This window comes from Phasianus colchicus, chromosome 3 (genome assembly GCF_987193195.1).
Source record: "Phasianus colchicus chromosome 3, bPhaCol1.hap1.1, whole genome shotgun sequence".
NCBI classification, from domain to species: Eukaryota; Metazoa; Chordata; class Aves; order Galliformes; family Phasianidae; genus Phasianus; species Phasianus colchicus.
Window position 1 is genome coordinate 24822069 of NC_143438.1, and position 20214 is coordinate 24842282.

Consider the following 20214-nt stretch of genomic DNA (forward strand, 5'->3'; position numbering starts at 1 on the left):
CACGCAGCCTATTGCAGCATCAGAGCTCTAATAGAGCCCCCATAAAACCAGGCCACAACGTGAAGGAAGGATTCATGCACTCTACATTTGGTTTGAGAACACCTATGATCAGAGCATTACCAATATAATTTAATCATATTTCTTTTTCTCTGTTGTCAGTCTTTCGTTTCATACCAAATTCATTACTGAAACATTCTCACACGCTGACTGTAGAAGGCAAAAAGTAGTAGCATAACAAATGTGGGAGCTCCCATGCTCTGCTAATTCATTTACATTTGCACTATTTATTATTATTATTAAATCTATTTGGTTTTTTAATGCATTTTTGCTAGACCAAGTGTGCAGGTTGCAAACAGGTTCACATCCATCTCTCATAAGCTGTGTCTCTCCTCAAAATAAAGCATTTGTCTACTTATTCATTATCTGGCAGAGACCATTAATACTTGTTGAGTCTGGAATTTTCAGAGTATCACAGACAGTCTTAGGAGAATCTAAGAGTGTAGTTCCCTAAGTATTTAGCCCAGGTACTGTTGAATAATTATAAAATGCCTTCCAAAATAGTGATATTTGTCCTTATCCAAAGTACTTTGATCTGCAGTCAGATGTTCTTATTGTTACAGGAAACAAAACTATAGAACAAGAAAACCTGTCAACTCACTGTGATACTAATGCTCATTTTAAGTAAAAGTTTTATTTTTCAACTTTAAGAAATGTTAGTATTGTTTACCATTGCTTTGGTTTGCTTTCTTGCAGATAACTCACTGCTTAAAAATCAGAATTGTTAGTTGTTGGACTGATAAGTAGTTCTTGCATTCTCACACAGTAAATAACTACAGTATGAATTTGTCTCTTCTGGGATGAAGCATCTGTTTCTGCAAGTGCAGGATCCTGGCCTGGCAATGCATCTTGGTGCAAGTGTAGAACACAAAGGTGTCGGTGCCCCAGACTGGCCTCACTAGCCTTTGGAACAAGCCCACAGTTGTCACACATTCCCAAAATGAGACAGCTAGAGAGGACTGGCATTTACAAGGTCATATTGGCCACACCCAGGTCTTTAGCTAGCTCCCATTTCTCCTCAGTATTCACATTATGGTTGATGCATTTATGGTTACTCCGTGGTTATTCCAAGCTACCAATGCCTCACTAGCCAGTATGGCTGGGAGTATAATAAAAGCAACAATTCTCGATATTGTTTATCAAATTCCTATTTATTCATCAGTTACCCACTTATTACTGTATTCTTGACGAGAAATGGGGGAAAAAAAAAAAGAAAAAAAAACCACCAGATAAATCACTAGAAAAATACTGCATAAGATAATAGACTCAGTTATGCCATGAACATCATTATACCAGCTTTACTCAGCATCCCAGTGGCTGTTGTCAGAATTCACAGCACACCGCAGAACAGCTAAGAAGACTTGCTGCCCAAACCAGTAACGTATGCTGCTGGTTTTCTGGTTTTCCTTTTGGTTTTGCAGTCCTCTGCCTTTTCTGAGTAAAACATTAATCTCCTCAGTGGCTGGCCCAAACCTGATCATTCCTCACTTCAGACTTTGGCCTTTTCAAGGTTTTCTAGTACTTTGCTGCTTTATACAAAGTACTGGTGCAGTATAGGAGCTTAAGTATATAATGTATGCTCTCTTAATGGCCTGGGTTTTCTTCCCAATCCCTTTCTTTTCAACTGTATTTCATTGAGCTAAATGCTCTTAGGGTTCTTCTGTTGTTTTAGGTGGAGGTTTTTTTTGTTTGTTTAGATTTTAAACTTTACATTTCCAAGAGTATATACGAATAAATGAAACAATAGTTTAGAGCCTCTTTCAGAACCTGCTTGAAGAGAAAGTTCATGTGAAGTTATGTGCGATTTTTAGCATAACATTAATAGCAGCCATCATTAATAGTATGTTGTGTGTAAGATGCAAATCCTAGTTGGGATTCCTGATGAAATTCACCGTGACCTTTTATAATTAGTTGTATTTCTGCATCTGGACTATCCTGCAGATTGAAGCACAGTGCTCACCAGTCATCCAGAGTGTTTCTCCTGGCTGCTGCCAAGGGGTGTATAATGCCATCTGTCATGACTTGAAGTATGGTCATTTATAGAGAAAGAAATTCTGGCTCTAAATTGTCCTGGATGCCAAAAGTTTTAGCCAAGACATTCTCTTAGATGTACGTAATGCCAGCCAGTTCCTCAACAATGTTCCCGTTGCTGCATCTCCCATTTCTTTTGCCGTGCTCTCAATATGAATCCTCATTCTCACTATGATAAGAAATACACATTTTGCTCCTCACTGAATAGTTGGTACTCAGTGCTTGCTTGTAAGAACATTGCTTTCTGAGATGCCAACAAAAGATCTTAATGTACACTGATAACACAAATTCAGTTGTGGGCTTAAGAGCATAGTAATGCACTTGAAAATTAGGATGAATGGAGTCTGGAATCTAGCACTCTCTTTCTCACTTTTTTTTTTCTCTCTCTCTCTTTCTTTTTAATATATGTGTGTAACAGGCATTCGCCAAAAGTGGTGAAAGCAGCATCTCAGGTCCTCAATAGTATGTGGCAGTACAGAGACCTGAGAAGTCTCTACAAGAAGGTAAGGCTTGAGTTTTTTTCCAGATTTATCATCTTTCACGTGGTTACCAGAACTTGGGTGCTGAGAGACTTCATAGGCCAAAACTTTCATAAGAACTGAAAATTCACCTGGAGTTTAAAATTCCTCAGACTTGGAGCTGTAGATTTTTTCTTTTCCTATTTCTACTTTTAATATAGGAATACTTCTTTGAAAAAAAAAAAAAAAAGAAAGAAAAAAGAAAAAAGAAAAAAGAAAAAAGAAAGAAGAAGCATTGTGATGAAAATGGGTTATGAATTTGATTTTCTAAAGAATTCATTCAGAGAGTGCTCGCTCTGACAGTCCTGGAGAGTGAAGTCTTCTGTACACAGAACAAACCTATGCAAGCTCTCCTACAGTTTCTTTCTTTTTTACGCCTCCTCATACTGTCCAGAGGAGGTTATCAGATTTTCAGCCCTTCAGCTCCCAAATTTCCTCATGAGATTGCCAACAAGAGTATCTGAAGATGTGTCCCTTAGGGACCAGTTACTTGTGAAGCTGAGCTGAAACTTGATAGCTTTGCTTCCAGTTAGCTGGCAGACAGTAGCATCAAATACTTGGTTTTTAGACAGTCTGTAGAGGGTACCAGATTCCCACAGGCCTGCTAACCTCTTAAAAAGGAATTGCAGTGCTGGTAATGTGATCCTGAGAAAGAAATTTCCTATAGTTTTTAAAAATAAGTGTCTAGTTAGTAAATGACAATGTATCCAAGTATTTATTGTGGAATATTTCCAAACTGAATTACACCATGGTTATACACTGTAACTACACTGCTTGCGTAATTATCATTCTGCAGGCTTAGTTCTCAAGCGTCTGCTTGCTATGCGGAATTTCACAGTTGATATAGTTGCTATTTGTGGTCTCAACAAAGAGGGCTAAGAACTTCATCAGGCAGAAAAATTCAGGTCCTGGTTAAGACTGGGATGTAAGAGAGGGAAAGTTCACAGTGGTGTAGTCCATGCTGAGTGTATTTTGCACAAGGAGTGAACTTAGGTATGTGGAATTTATGCACTAAATCTCATACTCTCTGAAGCTGATCTTCTGCTTGAAATGCTGTTCTTCTGCATGCCTCAGCTCTGCTTTGCGTCTCTCTGAGGAGCAAGGAAGACAATTACTGAATTTCTCCCACTGTTCACTTCCATTAGTTTCAATCACCCTTTGGAATCATAGGGGTACAGTATGTATTCTGAGTAATGTCTGATACTCAGTTGTCCATTATGAAGTGGAAGCAAACAGGAGCTAAAGTAGACTTTTCTTGAGGCAAGGTAGGAGCAAGCTTGAGGTCAGCATAGCCTGACTTTCAAGCATGTGGGCAGCTGCACTGTAGAGGCTAAACTTTATTACACCATAGTCTGTTCGAGTTTCATACCATGACTAGCTCATTTTCAGCCTTCTAGCTTTATATGTATGCTGTAATGGATAAGTGGTTCCTGAGCATTGCTCCATACACAAGGTAATCTATATGCTGTGTGGCTTTTAAAGATATTGCTGCCTAAAGGACATTCTGTTGGCTGCCAATGTGAGTGTGCCCAGTAATGTACTTAAGTACTAGGCATGCTTGGATACTAAGCACCTTGCATGCTTAGGAGAACATTTTCTGAGGTCACAAATGCATGCTTGTGGTATGGAAAATAAGGCAAGCTATATTTTGAGGTAGCTTCCGGGATATTCTTAGAGAGTCTGATTGTCTACATTCTCAGGAAGAGGTTTAAAAATCACAGTATTGGCTAATTCCTGCAGACTTCACTAAATCTTGAAGTTCATTCTCTGCTACAAGGGCTGCTCTGAAAGTAATGCCTCCTATTTAAGAATGCTGGCCCTTAATGCCAGAGGTGGATGTTGGTGGTATGGTAGAGGATGAACCTTCCCACCAATATTCCATTCCATTTTGTTGCCGTGTGACAGATGGCAGCAGAGGGGCAATCTGACAAGATGGCATCTAACATGGAAGTGCATATGAAGCAAAGGTGTGTCATTGAATTCCTCCATGCGGAAAAAATTGTACCCACTGACATTCATCAATGCTCGCTGAATGTTAATGGAGCCCAAGCAGTGCATGTAAGCACAGTGAGGGGTGGGTGGTTCGTTTCAGCAGCAGTGATAGCAATGTGAAAGACAAACCATGTTCCAGGCAGCCATCCACAGCTGACACGGCACAAAATGAAGAGCATTTTTATCTGCTCATCAGTGCAAATCTGCAGATTGTGACCAGGGAACTCTGTATAGAGATGAATATCAGCTTCAGTGTGTTGGAAATGATTGTGGCATCGTTGGAATATCACAGATTTTGCACCAGGTGGATCCCCAGATTGCTCACAGAAAAAAACACCGTATGCAAGTTTGGCAGAACCTCTTGAACAGGTACAAGGCTGAAGGTGACAGTTTCTCAGATCACATCATTTACAGTGATGAGACATGGTGTCACCACTACAGCAGTGCGTGGAGTAACAGCATGTGAATTCCCCATTGAAGAAGTTTGAGACACAGCTCTCAGCAGGTAAAGTGATGTGCATTCTCTTTTGCAGTAGGAAAGGGGTGAATCTTCTGGATTTCCCAGAACCCACACAAAACCATCAACTCTGACTGTTACATCACAATGCTGGCTAAGCTGAAGGCTCCAAATTCCAGAGTCAGACCAGAGAAGACAGCTTTTCTCTTGCAACACAATAACGCCAGACCCCATACCAGTGTGAAAAACGTGGAGCACATTGCCACTCTTGGCTGGACCGTTCTATCACTGTATAGTCCAGATTTGGCACTTTCTGATTTCCATCTGTTTGAGCCAATGAAAGATGGACTGTATTTCCTTAGCAATGACACCGTTATAGCAGCTATGAAACAGTGGGTCACCTCCACTTGCATGGATTTTTACAAGTGTGGCATGCATGCTCTTGTTCATCACTGCTGAAAATGCATAGCTAATGGTATATATGTCAGAAAACAGCACTTTTCAGCAGAGAATTTCCTCTTTCAAATTATTGTGCTCTTTGTATCAGCTGTAGTTTCTATGGAAATAAGTAGGAGGCATTACTTTCAAAGTGACCTATGTCTATACTTATATATTCATACGTCATTATATATGCTGCCAAGCATCATATATCACTGCAGTTTCTTGTACTCCAAATGTTTGGATAGTTGAGTTAAAATTCTCTTTTCTTTAAGAAAAAAGGACATGCCCTAACCTTAACAAAGTCACAATATTTATTAAACTTGCCTGTAACAGGCTGATTGTTGTGCTGGATGCCTGTATTTCAGGACTGTTGGAAAAATAATGTTTTTATAATTGGAAAGATGCAAATGTTTGCATTATTATAATAGTCAGCTAGTTATGCAATAAAGTTGCCCAGTATAATCTTTGTCCAATTAAGATATTTATGCTAGTAAAATTGGGTGATCATACAGCTGACAGTATAATACAATCAGCACTTGACAGTATCTTGCATTTTCACAGCTTTTTTGAAGGGCGGGTAGATCCCATTGCATAATCATTTGCAATTTCTTTCTATGTATTGAAGTATCTGTACAGTTATTTTCAAAGATTTGGTGGTATATAGAGACACAGCTTTATGTTTTACAGGCAAATTACAAGTATCACATCATATTTAGGGAAAATCAACAGCACTTACCTTACTGTTCAAGAAATAGTGTAACCGAACAATTTGAATTATGGTATGTTTTATAGCTGCGTGTTTAAAGTAGATTAAATAAGGAGAAGTAGAAAGAATAGAAGTTTTATCCTTTGTAGTAATGGGGAAAGAACAGTACTTACTTAAGTTTAGTACAGTTGTAGTCAGTAGATTTAGCCCAATTATACGATTACATCAATAAAAACATGAAAACGTTATGCACTCTTCTACGTTTGCTCAACATTACAGGAATCACTTCACAGTTGGCAAAACATAATCTGCACTGACTGAAGTTTCATCCAGAGGCAGGGATTGTTGTAGCAAGTCATTTAATGATTTGCCAAACCTGTGAAGAAAGCCAAGAAGTGCATAGGCATCGATTTCGTTCTTGCAGCAATCCCTAATAGATTCCTGTCTGTGAAGTGCAGGGAATTGCAAGAATCAAAATCTTGTTCCCTCACTGCCGCCATGAACAGGATTGCCATAGGTAGGGTAAGCAGTGCAAGCCCTATCCCATCATGGATGAGCATGCCCTTAAGCTTCAACCACGGCAACAGTAATATGCCTGTGTAGTTAAACTTAAATTATGCAGCCTCTAAGGAAGCTTTAAGAACTCCCTGTTGCATACAAAATAGCCAAAATAGACAGATTTCAGGGTGCCAAGTTCAGCTATGCTGCTTAAAAGAATAGCCTGATTTCATTGTGCCACTCTGTGTCTGACCAGCGTTGCCCATTTCTCTGGGTCAATGAAAGCCAAATTCTGCTGCCACAACCACAGTGACTCAGATAACTTTATCGACCAAATCAAACAGTATGCCTTGTCTCAGTGTGTTTGTGTGTTTGGCTGAGAGTGCACAGAGTATTCTGCTTCAATAAAAATTAAAGGTCCTATCTGATTTTTTTATCCTGAAAAATGCAAAAAAAAAAAAAAGCCCACAAATGGGTGAAATAGAGAAGGCATGGGATATCAAATCTGGTAAACCAACTTAAGTTAGGGATATAAATGTTTCTTGGAAAAGAGTTTTACGCTATGCTGTGTTTAATCAGAACGGCAGTACAAGTAAGACTTACGTTTGCATAAAAGGTCACTTATTTTATCTGCTTCTGTCCTCAGGAGTCCCTTCCTTAACACCCAAAATCTGATTTTCGGAAGTTGTTAATGGTTACGTAGTCCATAGGCAGAGGGCATACCAGTGACTCAGCACTTACGTAAAAGGAGTAGGGGAGCTGCCTAGCTTGTCCTTGTGCTTGGGAGTTGTGGTCCACCCTCTTGAACTATTTGGGCAACCTGTACTATCAGTGAGAGGACTAAGTGCAATTTACAGTCTTCAGAGAGAGATCCTGTCCTATTTATGGTTTAGGCACTCAAGCAAAATCCAAGGAACTACTGCGGTGTTTCTTCCAAAGGCACCTATTTCCAAGAGGGGAACACAAGACCCCACACTGGACTCTAGTGTGATAGCTGGCTGCAGATGTGAAGGCACCTGGGAAAACCAGATATGAATATGACTGTAGGAGAGCAGATTTCAGTTAGCTGCAGATGATAGACTATCTATCTCAATATCCAAGAAATAACCAACTGTTCTCAAACACTTGTTAAATTACATGAGGAAATTTGAGCAAAAGGGTTGTGCAAAAAGGGAAACTAAATGAGTTTAACATGAAAGAAAATTTATTAGCCTAAAACAAGCTACAGTTAGCTTAAATGCTTGTAACATGAAAGAGCTGAAGGACCTGTCAGGAAGAATGTTTTGTATTGTTTTGCTTTGCCTAACCACTTAGACTGCAACAAAATGTCCCTTTACATTCTCTTATTACGTTTACAGTTACTCTGTCTTCCAGGATAAAAGTAGAGATCATAAAGAATTTGTAGGAATTATTTTTCTTTTCCATTTATTGTCATAGGTTTCTGTTCTGCATGGAATAATAGAAATATTTGTCCTCTTCAACTACTGTATGAAAAAAATGCAACCAATTACTTCAAACTAGGGAGGCTGACAAAGGTGATGGCCCTTCAGTGTGTACCATGCCATTTACAGTAGGAACAGTATTGTGAGAGGCATTTAATGAAGTCAGAGTAGTCACTCTGAAGATGGCTTTGTCTGTTCGTCGGCTGGAAAAGATAATTAAAATTGCCTGAAGCCTTACAAGCTGTTAAGTGGGGCTAGATCTAGGAGAGGACACTCTTTTCATGTGACTTTCAGAATAATAAACTGATGAATCTATGAGAAGGTCCTTTATTGCTAAATGTTCCATGAAAATTGCCAGCAATAGACTTCAAAGCTCTAGTCAAGGTGCTTTAAAAATCTAAAGTCTTTCTTCAGTAAAATACACCTATTCACTCTTTAGAGCTATTAATTGCATCACGTTAACATGTAGACTTGAAACACATCTTTTGGATTTTCTTCTGGTGACGTTATCACCAGTCAGACATCCGCTGAAAAGATGCTGTTTTCAGTTTAAATTTATCTGATGGAAAGGTCTGTGCAGAACTTAAACCCTATATCAAGGTCTAAATTCCAAATCTAAAACATTAAAGTTTGTCAAAAAGGTGGCTTAACTTGAAGGACTATACATGTGCTCAAACTGATAATGTACTGATCTTTCAGTGGGACTAAATGTATTACTGTATAATGGTGGAGGCTTTTTCTAGATGTATATGTTGCCCTTTCAGAGCAAGGGTGGATTAATGTAAGGTAGCCCCTCCACTCACTGTAATATAAAACTGAATTGTCTTTACAGAGAAGGCATTGTCTAGAGCCCATTTTTATATTAACTTTGAAAATGCAATACCTGATTAATAAATGATTGACTGATTGATTGATTTATGGCAGTGGGCGGCCCCAAGCTTCAGTGTGGCTGAGGACAGAGGATTTTCACCAACCCACCACTCTGGGTCATGGCACGCTCAGCATACTCTCTCCCAGAGCCAAGAAACCAGAATCTATTCCCCATCCCAGGTATTCTGGCTGTCAGCTGATCAGTGTTGAATTGTTATGTTTAATGCATACTGAGGTTTGTACCCAGAAGAGTTCTACGGAAGATGTTTGAATGAAAAATAGGAAAACCTTACTAGAGGATATATTTCAAAATTATACATTTTATTTTAGTAAACTCTATAGTTCCTAGATTGAAAGCTGCTCACTTCACTTAAGGAGCAGTCCCATTCATTTCTGCAGTGTAAGGTATGCAGAGCTTTGCTCTTTCAGGGCAGCGTACACCAGAGAAGGACAAGTGAGGTCCTTTCAGATCCCTTTCAGTCTTCATTATTTCTGTAACTCATTTTTTTTTGATTGTCAGACCCTTTCAAACACTATGGCAGATATTGATAAGCACTGTGTTGCAGTAGCAGATTAAATTTATTAAGCGCTTTGCTTTCTTTTCTGTGACATCTTTAGGAGAAAAGCAATAGCTTGGTATTTCAGTATGAGGGTCCTAGGGGAACTAGGACATCACAGGAAAATCAGTGTGTCCAGTAGTCAACGAAATTCTCAATATTACAATTTCCAAAATCTTTGTTAATAAAGAGTAAAGGAGATTTCCATCAACGTTAAGTCCAATTAATGAGAATTAGCACAACTGTATATTTTTTATTAAAGGCACTATTTAATTTAGGTACTAAAATTCCTTTTCCTTAACCAAGTATAGTCTTTTCTTTTTCTTTTGTTTATCATTGTTTTAAATGATAGAGTGTGACTGTGTGGCATTAGTGCAAGAACAAAATAACATCTTCTATCTACGTGTGACATTCAAATAAATCCATGTAGAAACCATATATGTATTATTTATGATAAAATATGTGGAGAAAATAGAATTTTACGTGTTCTTGCTGGTAACGCAGAACACAGCAGTTAAGCTACTTCTTTCAGTTTGCTTTTTCTATACTGAATTTGCCTGGAAGAGGAAGACGTCAGATGAGATCTCATTTTAATACCTCAGCCATAAATATCTTTCAAGGTTAGAGTAAATCCTTTTAATCTCTGTGTAACAGGAATACGATTTTTTGAATTGTGAAGCATTTCATCGTGATGTGTGACATTCCCTTATTTTATTCAACAGGAATTAAGCAAATTCCTAAATTGATATTAAATATTATGTGGGCCTAACCTATTCAAGCCTTTTAAAAGCATCATCTGAGTAATACTGCAAGATATAGATTCTGTAAACAATATAGCAGAAGAAATTATAGTCTTAAAATACATGCTTTCTATTTTTTCTTTATCAGTCTTTTGTGTCTAAAAAGACATTACTCACTTTTAAATGAGCATTTTAACTTTTTTTCACATGACAGTCCAGTTAAATACTCAACCATGACATTGTCACTGGTTTCAGTACCATAGAAAAATTGGTATTCCTGATTTTTGTGTTTTGTATTATTAATAATTCTACACTTGATGCCATATATTAGTTTCTAATGTTTATGCAAGGTAGGTTTACTTTTCCCAACACATATGCAAATATGTATTTTTTAATTAAAGTGAAGTCATATTTTATATTCCACAGACGATAACAAGTATTAGCTGCAGGCCAAAGAATTATCTGTTAATCTTTCATCAACTTTTCTTAGAGACAGAAGACACATCAATGAGGAGTAAAAAAAAAGCAATTTTGTTTTTCTTAACTTTGTATGATTTTTTACAGCCCAGTTAGCACGAGGCTCCATCACTGTGTAGTATAAGCCTATTGTTTCACTTACCTTTCTTTTGATGGCGTATGTCTTCCCAAGGATTGATTTTCTAAGAATCATTCTGAACTGCCAAATAATTTTTAACACTTGCGTTTTTTTGTTGCCAGCTTCCTGCTTAAGTAATATACTGTTTGTACAATTGAAATGAAGCTATTTCAGGCAAAATCACTGACTCTGAAGAGGAAATTCTGCAGATAAATGGAGCTTAGCTATACAAGGAAAAATAATTATTCAGTTGTTTCAGTTATTTCAGTATTTATGATTCTTTGTAATAAGAATTTTGTTTTTTCTACTGTACTTTAAATGTTAGCTGTAAGATACAGTCTACACTGAATTGAAGATTCCATACTGATGATAGTACTTTCATTAAAATATCCCGTGTAGCTGAAGCCAGACCTTGCACGTCCCTACACTATTTTGGTGGATGCTCTTTCACCGAATAATATTTAGAAAAATCAAATGTGATGGCTGAGCTCAATTAAACCCAAACTAATCATCTGACACTCCTTAAAAATACACATATACCTGTGTGATGACATGTCTGCATCCGTGCTGGTAATGATCTGTACATGCATATATCTGTATACGTACATGAATGTGAAATGAACTCACAACACAGCATAGACCTAGGAGATGCTGCTGCCTTTAAGCATGATGTCTAAAGAAACAGAGATTGGGATTTGCTAAAGGAATATTTGCTAAAGGAAAAATTTGCTTCATGGTTTGAGCTGTGAGCTTAGAAAATACCTGCAGCTATGATTGACTGTGGCTTTTCCCCTGAGGGCCTTAAAAGCGCAATGGTGCTTTCCTTTAACATTCAGCTATGTAATAAGCAGTATTTCAGCAAGCAAACTCAGAACTGATTCTTCTAAATTATCAGCGTGAGTTTTGCGAAAGGTGACACCATTCTTATCCAAAACCTGCTTGTTTCAAGTGTTGCTGATCATAATTTGCCCAAATTCTTCTCTATGATGACTAATACACATGCGATGCCAAGGCATCTACTGCACTGGCAGTAAGCTTTTGTGTTTCAGTTGAAAACATTTTTAGGTGACAAAGTGTAGATTTAGAAGACAAAAATTTAACCTTAGAGTTGCATTAAGTCTCTCTTTAAAGTACTCCACCTTTTGAACTTCTCTGAAGTAAAGAAAATTTAAAATGCAGCCCAGGAGTCAGTATCTCAAACTTAGAGCCTTCCTTCTGAAGAGAATTGTATCTTACTGAAGTTTCTGAAACATCCTTAGGGTAGAGAGTCTGAAGGGGTATACAGAAGTGGAAGGTCACTTCTACAGAATTTTTCCTCTCAAAGCAGAGTCCTTCAGAATAAGCCTACATTTTAGTTCTTGAATACAGTATATCCCCCCCAAAATTATCTGCTTTTCTTTTTGAACTGGTAATATTGCTACTCTTCTTAAGTAATGTATGAAAATTGTAAAATATGTACATAAGTAGCATCAGTTACTAGCAGACAAAGTGTAACTTAATTCAGATGTTCAATACAGGAAAAAATCCAAAAGTTCTTTAGATAGAAACGTTGCCTTGTGACAATATATGCTAGGGCAAACCACTTTTATTCACATCAATCCTTTTCTCAAAAATTCATTTGAGAAATATACCATGCATAAGTAAGTGCAACAACATAATCCCAGTGCAGCTATCATAATCTTAGCTCTTCTGGGTCCTGTGAGGAAATAAAAGTGTTTGTTTAATATGGCTAGTTCATGCAAATATAGTCAGATTTTGTTGAAATATTAAGCTGGTATGTCAATGGCAAGTTCTCAGTTCTTTGATGTTCTATCTGACCTAAAAATAGGCAGTGACAGAATTGCTGGGAAGTCCTCTGTATTTGTTTTGTCTCATCACCCTAAAACTGCTAACAGACTACCAAAGTGGCCTAAATATGTATTTTGAAAAGTCTCTTCTAGTACACTTGCTTTGTTCTGAGATGTTTTACTTCATTTATAAGATTATATAGTTCATCTTGATAGAAGAGCTGTAGATGCTTCCTGAAAGAAGGAGAAATGAAAAGTGTCATTGACAGTTTCTTAATTCATTTTATTACTTTTATTTTTACAGAGTACTTGCAGAGAAAGCTGTGGTTTCCTTGGAGTAAGAGTTATAGGCTTTGGTGCAATAATGTATTGCTTTTGGGGTTAACAATACTAAAATTCTCATTTTCTGAACTAAAAACTCCTAGTGGTATTTCAGTAAAAAATAACATGCATTTCTCTTTCTTCATGTCTGTGCATGCTGATTAACTACATGTTCAAGGATAAACTCCCCTAAAATTCATGCAGCTTAGTAACAATCACTCAGATCTCTAACTCTAATTTAAACATATTTTGCAAGAACTTCTGAGTGGAAATCAGAGACAGCAGGGCATTATCTAGGGATTTTTCTGCAGAGACACTGATTCCTTGTTTGTCAGACAGTTGCACATTTGAATGAAGCAATCCCCAGTGTTCAGCTACAGTGCTGCTCTTTAGGAGGCACAGAATCCTGTTGCTATTTCGTCACAGCCTACCATTTTCATCAGAAACAACTGTGCAAGTTTGGGTCTCATAGTGATTTTATTGTGGTTTAGCAGGTATAGCAGAAGAGTTGTATTTGTTTGATTTATGATTTGGTACATAAGTAAGAGTAAGGGTTGTTGATTGGTTTCTAGTCTTTATAAAGACAGTGGGCTTAAGAAATTATCCCTGTGCATAAAACACTAATTGTCCCTGAAATTTTGACCCTGGCAAGAACCAGAGATTGCATTTCTAGGACATGGACATGTTAAGAGAGATTAAATTGCATTACAGGGATACAAATGACAGTACAAGTAAAAAATTTTGTAAATGCTTTCTGAGACATAAGTTTTCTCTGTGTTTACAAGATGGAAGCAAAAATAGTTCTTTGAGATTTTTATCATTTAAATTGTAATTTACATACTTTATGCAGGGGAAATGGAAAGAGAACAGAAGTCATAGCTGAAGGGGCAGATACTGCCATCATTTCCTGTAAGATAGATTCAAATAATTTCATTTCTGTATAAGAGGCAAAGTGATACTTTGAAAAATGAATTTATTTCTTTTTATTGCTGTGTTTTGAAAGGTTTATTATTTGGCTGCATATAACCTCAGTAAAATGAATGATGAACTCTGCTGTATCTGAAGACTTGTCCTTCATGCTTTGCCTGACGTGCAGTTCCCCTTTCTAACAGCTGTTTTATTCATCAGATTAGGTGTTGTCGTCCTCCCAACTCACCCAACAGGAAATCAATAATTAATTATGGATAGGCAAAGTGATGCCTCAGTGATTTCCTGAAACCTCCTGGAGTTGCACTACTAAAAAAAAAAAAAAAAAAAAAAAAAAAACAATAAAAAAAAAAAAAACAGAGTTATTTGGCTGTTTTTCACTCAGATAGATTTGGCAAGTAATTAACATATCTCTCCCTTATTGTGTGTTTGTCCATCGCTAAAATCTAGGGATGAGATCTAAAATTACAGCAGGAGATTCTTGATCAGAAGCTAATCATGCTACAGAGTAAAAGCATTTAAAGAAAACCTGGCCAAGCAAGGCCATCTGAAGTATTTTGAAAGAGAAAAATGGGTAGTGCTCTCAGAAAACTATAGTACCTCAGGCATTGAGATGACAAGTATGAACCAGGGAGAAGAAAATATGAGAGATAAGGTTGGTGTTGAAGGCTGACAATCTGAGAGTAGTATCTCGTCTCGCAGGGCCGCCGAGGTGTGAGCCAAAGGGTGTGTGTCTCATGTAGCGAAGAATGAGTCCGACTGCTGATTCTGAGAATGGCACTTTAAAAATGCCCTGCAGAAAACTTAATAATCCTCATTCAGTGCCAGGCAGTTCTGCTATTGTAAATGACTGTCTGACTGGGAGCCCTTTTTTAGCCTCACACTGCCCTGAATAGATGTTCCTCTTACAGCTTCATAAGAAATTGAAGTTTTTCTGTGTCTGTGATGCAGATGGTTGGAAGTAAGATGAGTTTATGCATTTAAATTCAGAGCAAAAAGGAGAGAAACCCCAAGATTAAGCCTTCTGTACGTGATAAGAAAGGCGTCTGACCTGGTGCAAGAGCAGTCATACAGATCTGGTGTGAGAATCCCACAGGGGGGGGTGGCACCCAAGGAGAGAGCTGAGAGCCTCCAGAAGTAGCCATGCTCTTGAAGGGCTTGTGCTTTCTGTTCTTGGAGCATCACCCTTGCTTTTTTGCCTTTGCTCAAGGGATTGCGCTGTTCCCACAATGCTCTCAGTGGGGTTCCTGTCCTCACACTTGAATTACACCAGGGCAAGGGAGAACTGAGCAGCCTTCATCCCAAGCTCATGCTGCTGCATGTGCCCTCAGCATAACCTGTAATCAGTTGTCATCAGAAGGCATGGAAAGCAGCCAGTGTTTAACCACTTCCACCTTCCTGAAACCACAAAGTGCAAGTGCTGCACTGTAAGCATCTCCTGCACTTTAACTGAATGATTATAATACTTTCAAATCACCTGTGCTTGCAGAATTTCTCTGCTTTAAGTAACTTTCTGCCTTTTATAAGCTGTGGAAACAAGACTATAAATATGAATACTAAAATCTTCAAATCTTCATTTCCCATTATCTGTCGATTTTGAGGCCCTGGCTCATAACTGTTTGGGAGAGGGGTGGAAACAGGAGAATTAGGGTCAGCATTCCTATGTCTTTTGCATTCAGTGAAATTACTCCAGATTTCCACCTGCAGTCTTAATTCAAAGGATTTAACCTATCAGCACACAAGTGTGTAAGCTGGGACAGTGCCAGAGTCTGTCAGGCAGCATCCCAGCAACGTATCCCGAGTTCCCACCTTGGAAGTAGGAGACAAAACCCTAGGAGCATAAATGTCGATATCCTATTTAGAATGTTTGTAACTTGGCTGATGGCATTAAAAGAGAAAAAAAAATCAGGAAAGTAGATTAATTCAGAGTACATCGTAAAGTAGATTGATGCCCAAGAATTCCCTGCTCCTTTTGAGTATTCCCTGAAAATACACAAGCATATCTGGACAGGATGATCTATTCAGGAGCTGTGTACTAGACTAGGATATAGCATTGTAAATTTAAAGCACAAAAAAAAAAAAAAAAAGGACATCTGTATTTTTAAATATAGATGTTTTATCTAGAACTAGTTGTTTTGTTTGATGAACGTTTCCAGCACTATTGAAGTTTTTAATTCAGTTAAAATCTGTTTTTCAAAGTAACACAGACAGGGGCCTTTTCACAGTAACAAAGACAGGGGCCTTTTTAGAGAGCAGCCATCTCTCCTGTCTTTCAGCTGCTGACCACTGCCGTATGCAAAGCAGCACTGCTAGGGAGCTGAATATTCATGTGAGTTCATGGGAGTGGTTTGGATCCACTGCAGTGGGGCAGGCAGATGGAGAGAAGTCAGACTTGCTGTCTTGGCAGCTGCCCTGATGGAACAGTCTACTGAGGAGAAACTTTGGGAAATGTTCTTTCTTCCCCACTGTACTAGAGCAAAACAATGTGATTGGTTGTGAAGGTTGTAAATCCTAATGATAAATGTAATGCTTGTTAAGCATTTAAACTACACTATGTCAAAAATCCCATTTAAGAGCTCAGGTAGACACGTGTGTGGATCACCCCAGCCTTGCTATAATCTCAGATTTCTCACGGCAGTCAAGTCACGTACATAACTTTCATATGTCAAGGTACGTAGATAATTTGATCCAGTTCTAATTTCTGTTATGTCTTATTAATGTCGTGACAACACATTCCGACGAAGAATTGCCCAGACCTGTGTAAGTCTGATGAGCCTTGACTTGGTTCACATCAGATTAGTCTTTTACTGTAGATGGTGTCATACAGGTGCACACCAGTCAGAAAGTTTCATTTAACCTGACAGTAGGGCCTGAGATTGTGAAAGAGACAACACCTGCAATTTCTGGCTGAGTTTCAAACCAAGTACATCCCATGTTATGTACTTTCTTAGAGGCATTCTGCCTTTTTGCTATTTCATCCGCTTGTTCTGGGTCTAGTTACCAGTTCCTGCCAGTGGTTACCTATAAAAACTTTACATTTTTGCAGCTTATTACCTACCATAAGGAGTTACTATTACAGTTAATATACTGGAACCAGTAAAATGCTGGCTTGCAGGTAGAGGAAGAAGGAGGACAAAACAAGTCTGATCCTGTATGATTTAAATCAATTTGCAAAATGTCTGTTAAATGAAGTCATGAACAGGATCAGATTTAAGCAAGAAATAACATGCTGGGGAGTCTGCAAACTGAGCAGGAGGAAAGACACTTCTTCTGTAGTTTCTTGGGTTTTAGTCAATTCATTATCAGAATTCATTATTCAGATTGGTTGTATCATTTTTGTTTGTTCTCCTCAAAGTGTTTTTTCCGAAAAGAAAATGTTCTGAAGATATACTCTTTCTTCCTGTCAAGGATGTTAGTAGCCAGAAGACAGAACAGAAAACACTCTTCAGCACAGACAGATACTCCTGTGCATGCAGCCACGGCAGTTTTTCTAAACCACAGGTGACTTTCAAGTCAGTGTTATCAGCCAATCAGCATAATCCATCAGAGCACAGGGCTTGTTTTTATTTTTTGCTGCGTGGCAGTTAGCAGCTGAGCTGATAGTGGATTTCTTTTGGAGCAGATGCCATGAGGTCATCCAGGCTGGCCACATCCATCCTCAATCACACCATGCAGCCCTTGATTCCACCATTTTGGGTTCTCCCCTCTCACCTCTTCAACCTTTGGTTTCTTCTGGGTTTGGTTCCCTGTTGTGTCAGCATGTTGTCACTTCCAGTCATGGCTTAATTTCGTTCTGTCTTCATAGTGTTATTGTACAACAAACCGGATAGATAGTGTCTGTGATACTACCCACCTCAGGAAGTCAAGGATTCTTCTACTGCAGAGTTATGGAAATTGGAACACACGAGAAAACTGAACACAAGATGGAAGTTCTAAACACTATAGAAAACTGCTGTCTTGTCTATCTTTAAACACAGAAAAAATAATGTGGAGAAAGCAAACTATATTTTGACACAGTAAGCATAGTCACCCTGACTAATTATTTCATGTAGGCTTGAAGAAAGCTGTATATTCAAAATGACTTATAGTTGAGCAGGAAGGCAAAGGACTTGTTCACTCCTTAAGCCCAGTTAAAGTTGATCGGTGAGACTATAGTATCATACTTGTATTTTGCAACAATTAAGCCTCCAGGCCAAATCTAGTCCCTGCAGGTTTCCAACAGGCACATGATCAGAAATGCATCTCTGCTGATGAAGGTCTGACACATTCCCTTTAACATCTGACTTAATGAAGTGTAATTGAGGGAAAACACATATTCATTATAGTCAGAATTTAGAAAAAAGCCCAACAGAAGCTACCTTGGAAGAGGTGATAAAGACATGCAGTGATATTTGTGTACTTAGGTTGTTGTGGGCCTTCTTGTAGTGCAGTTGTTACTTATTAATTAATTACTGCCAGTTAACAAACACATCCATTCTTGTAACAGAACTACAGTGACAGAACTACTCTTCAGTTTGTCAGATCCTTTTGACTTACCCTTCCTCTCCTAGATCAGGTTTGTGACTGATAAATTGGTTTCTGAAATGTGGTCTCACACACTGCTGTTGAGTTAGTTTTCTTCTCTGCAGGACACTTACATACTGTACCTTTAAGTACCCAAATCAATTTAATTAAATTTCATTACAAGCACTAGAGCTGAAACAAACTAATGAAAGCAGCCATCACGTCAGGTGCTATTTATCTCAGCATTAAATTGAAAATACTCCCTTAAGGCTCTTAAAAATTAGTTTCAATATTTAACACAAATAGCTTTTGGAATTGTTTCTGGGGATAGTTGTAATGAATTTGTTACAAACAGTTTACCTTTCCAAGGGAAGGACCTTGTTCTTTGCAGCAGAGAAGAGCTAAATATATATGACTTAAAAGTATTCAGGTTTTGGAATATGTGACATCTGTGAGCTGCCCATAATGTGCTGCAAAAACACTGTGAAGCTTTTCATACTGCAGTATGCCTTGTTGAATCATAAGCATTGCCAAGTAACAACAGTATTCATGTTAGAGTTTATTGTTGACCTAACTCCGATTATTGAGCTAATCAGGCTTGCAGACTTTAAAGTTTGTAGCATATTTGTTTTGAAGACCTTACAACAGCCACTACTCTCAGCAGTGAAAATACCTAAGATTTTTAGGGAGAAGAGGGGCAGACATGGTACAGAAAAAAATGCTATTGCTAGCATCCCAGCTATAGCTGGATTTTATTCTCTTATTGGTGAGGTACTTTGCAATGCTGTTGATGAGGAGGAAATGCTGACAAAGTATAGATTGATATTCTTCCAAGCAAAACTAGTGCCACACACAATTCCTCTCTAAGTCCATGTGAATTTCATCCACTTCCCATCAGAAAGTAGCTCTAAATATTAAAGTGAACAATGCAGAGAGAGGATGGAGTAGAGAACAGGAGGAAACAGTGGCCTGGGTCACTTTTTTCCTGATTATAAGAGGAAAAAAAAAAAAAAAAAAAGGTAATTAAGCTACTTAATACATATTAAGTTTGCACTGTAAATTTGTATCATTTTATGTTTGAGGTTCCTGCAGTCACTTTCTAACTGATTTGTGGCAACTCATAGAGCTCCAGTTTCAAATGTGGACATGATGTAAAAATGCCAAGCTTGTATTCATGACTGTAATAATTCTTATTTCATAATATCACTAAGCACTCAGCAAAAGAATGAATAATGGATAATTATTCATATTCAAATGGATAATTTGAAAAAAGAATTATCTTTAAAGGACGGAACACTGCAACATGGGCTTTGTGCACCACTTTTCTAAAGGGACTGACCCACCTTTTAAGAGTTTTTTGTGAACTTCTTGATGGTTCCCGTTGCAGACAGTCCTAGAGACTCACTGAAGCAGCTCAGGCTGCTGCGTAGTCTCCATCACACTCCACAGGCTCAGTCTCTTGATCATCCCAATGGAAGGATGCTGTGGGAGTGCTGTGCCTCACTGGTCTGGGACTTACCTGCAGGAAACAAGAATGTAAATGGGCATTGTGCATTGCCATATGTGCTTCTAGATCCATGGAGCTCAAAGCACTTTCAAGTTGCACTGTGTAAGTGTGGCTGATGGCTCCTTATTTTACAGGTGGACGGAGATAGCCTGTTCCTTCTCCTTTTATCAGATCCAGAGTTGATTCTCTTGCTATTCTCCTGCTTAAGCAGAGGAGTTGCTTAAAAGAAATAATAGTCAGAAAACTGTAGCAAAGCGAATTATTG

General features: G+C 38.2%; 1 protein-coding gene across 14 annotated transcripts in view; it reads left to right on the forward strand.

The window, feature by feature from the left end:
- The window catches only part of CTNND2 (catenin delta 2), a 622619-nt gene that overhangs the window by 584343 nt on the left and 18062 nt on the right, over positions 1–20214 (forward strand). For 11 of the 14 annotated variants that reach the window (XR_016465049.1, XM_090137091.1, XM_090137090.1 and 8 more), the window contains 2 exons: positions 2507–2591; positions 9067–9192. Coding sequence is in view for 13 of the 14 variants with exons in the window: in XM_090137091.1 (XP_089993217.1) it covers positions 2507–2591; positions 9067–9192 (211 nt within the window). In the remaining variant the exon portion in view is untranslated. Of the gene's footprint in view, positions 1–2506; positions 2592–9066; positions 9193–12995; positions 13092–20214 lie in introns of those variants that run through there. The other 3 variants (XM_090137093.1, XM_090137094.1, XM_090137101.1) reach the window with 2 other exon arrangements.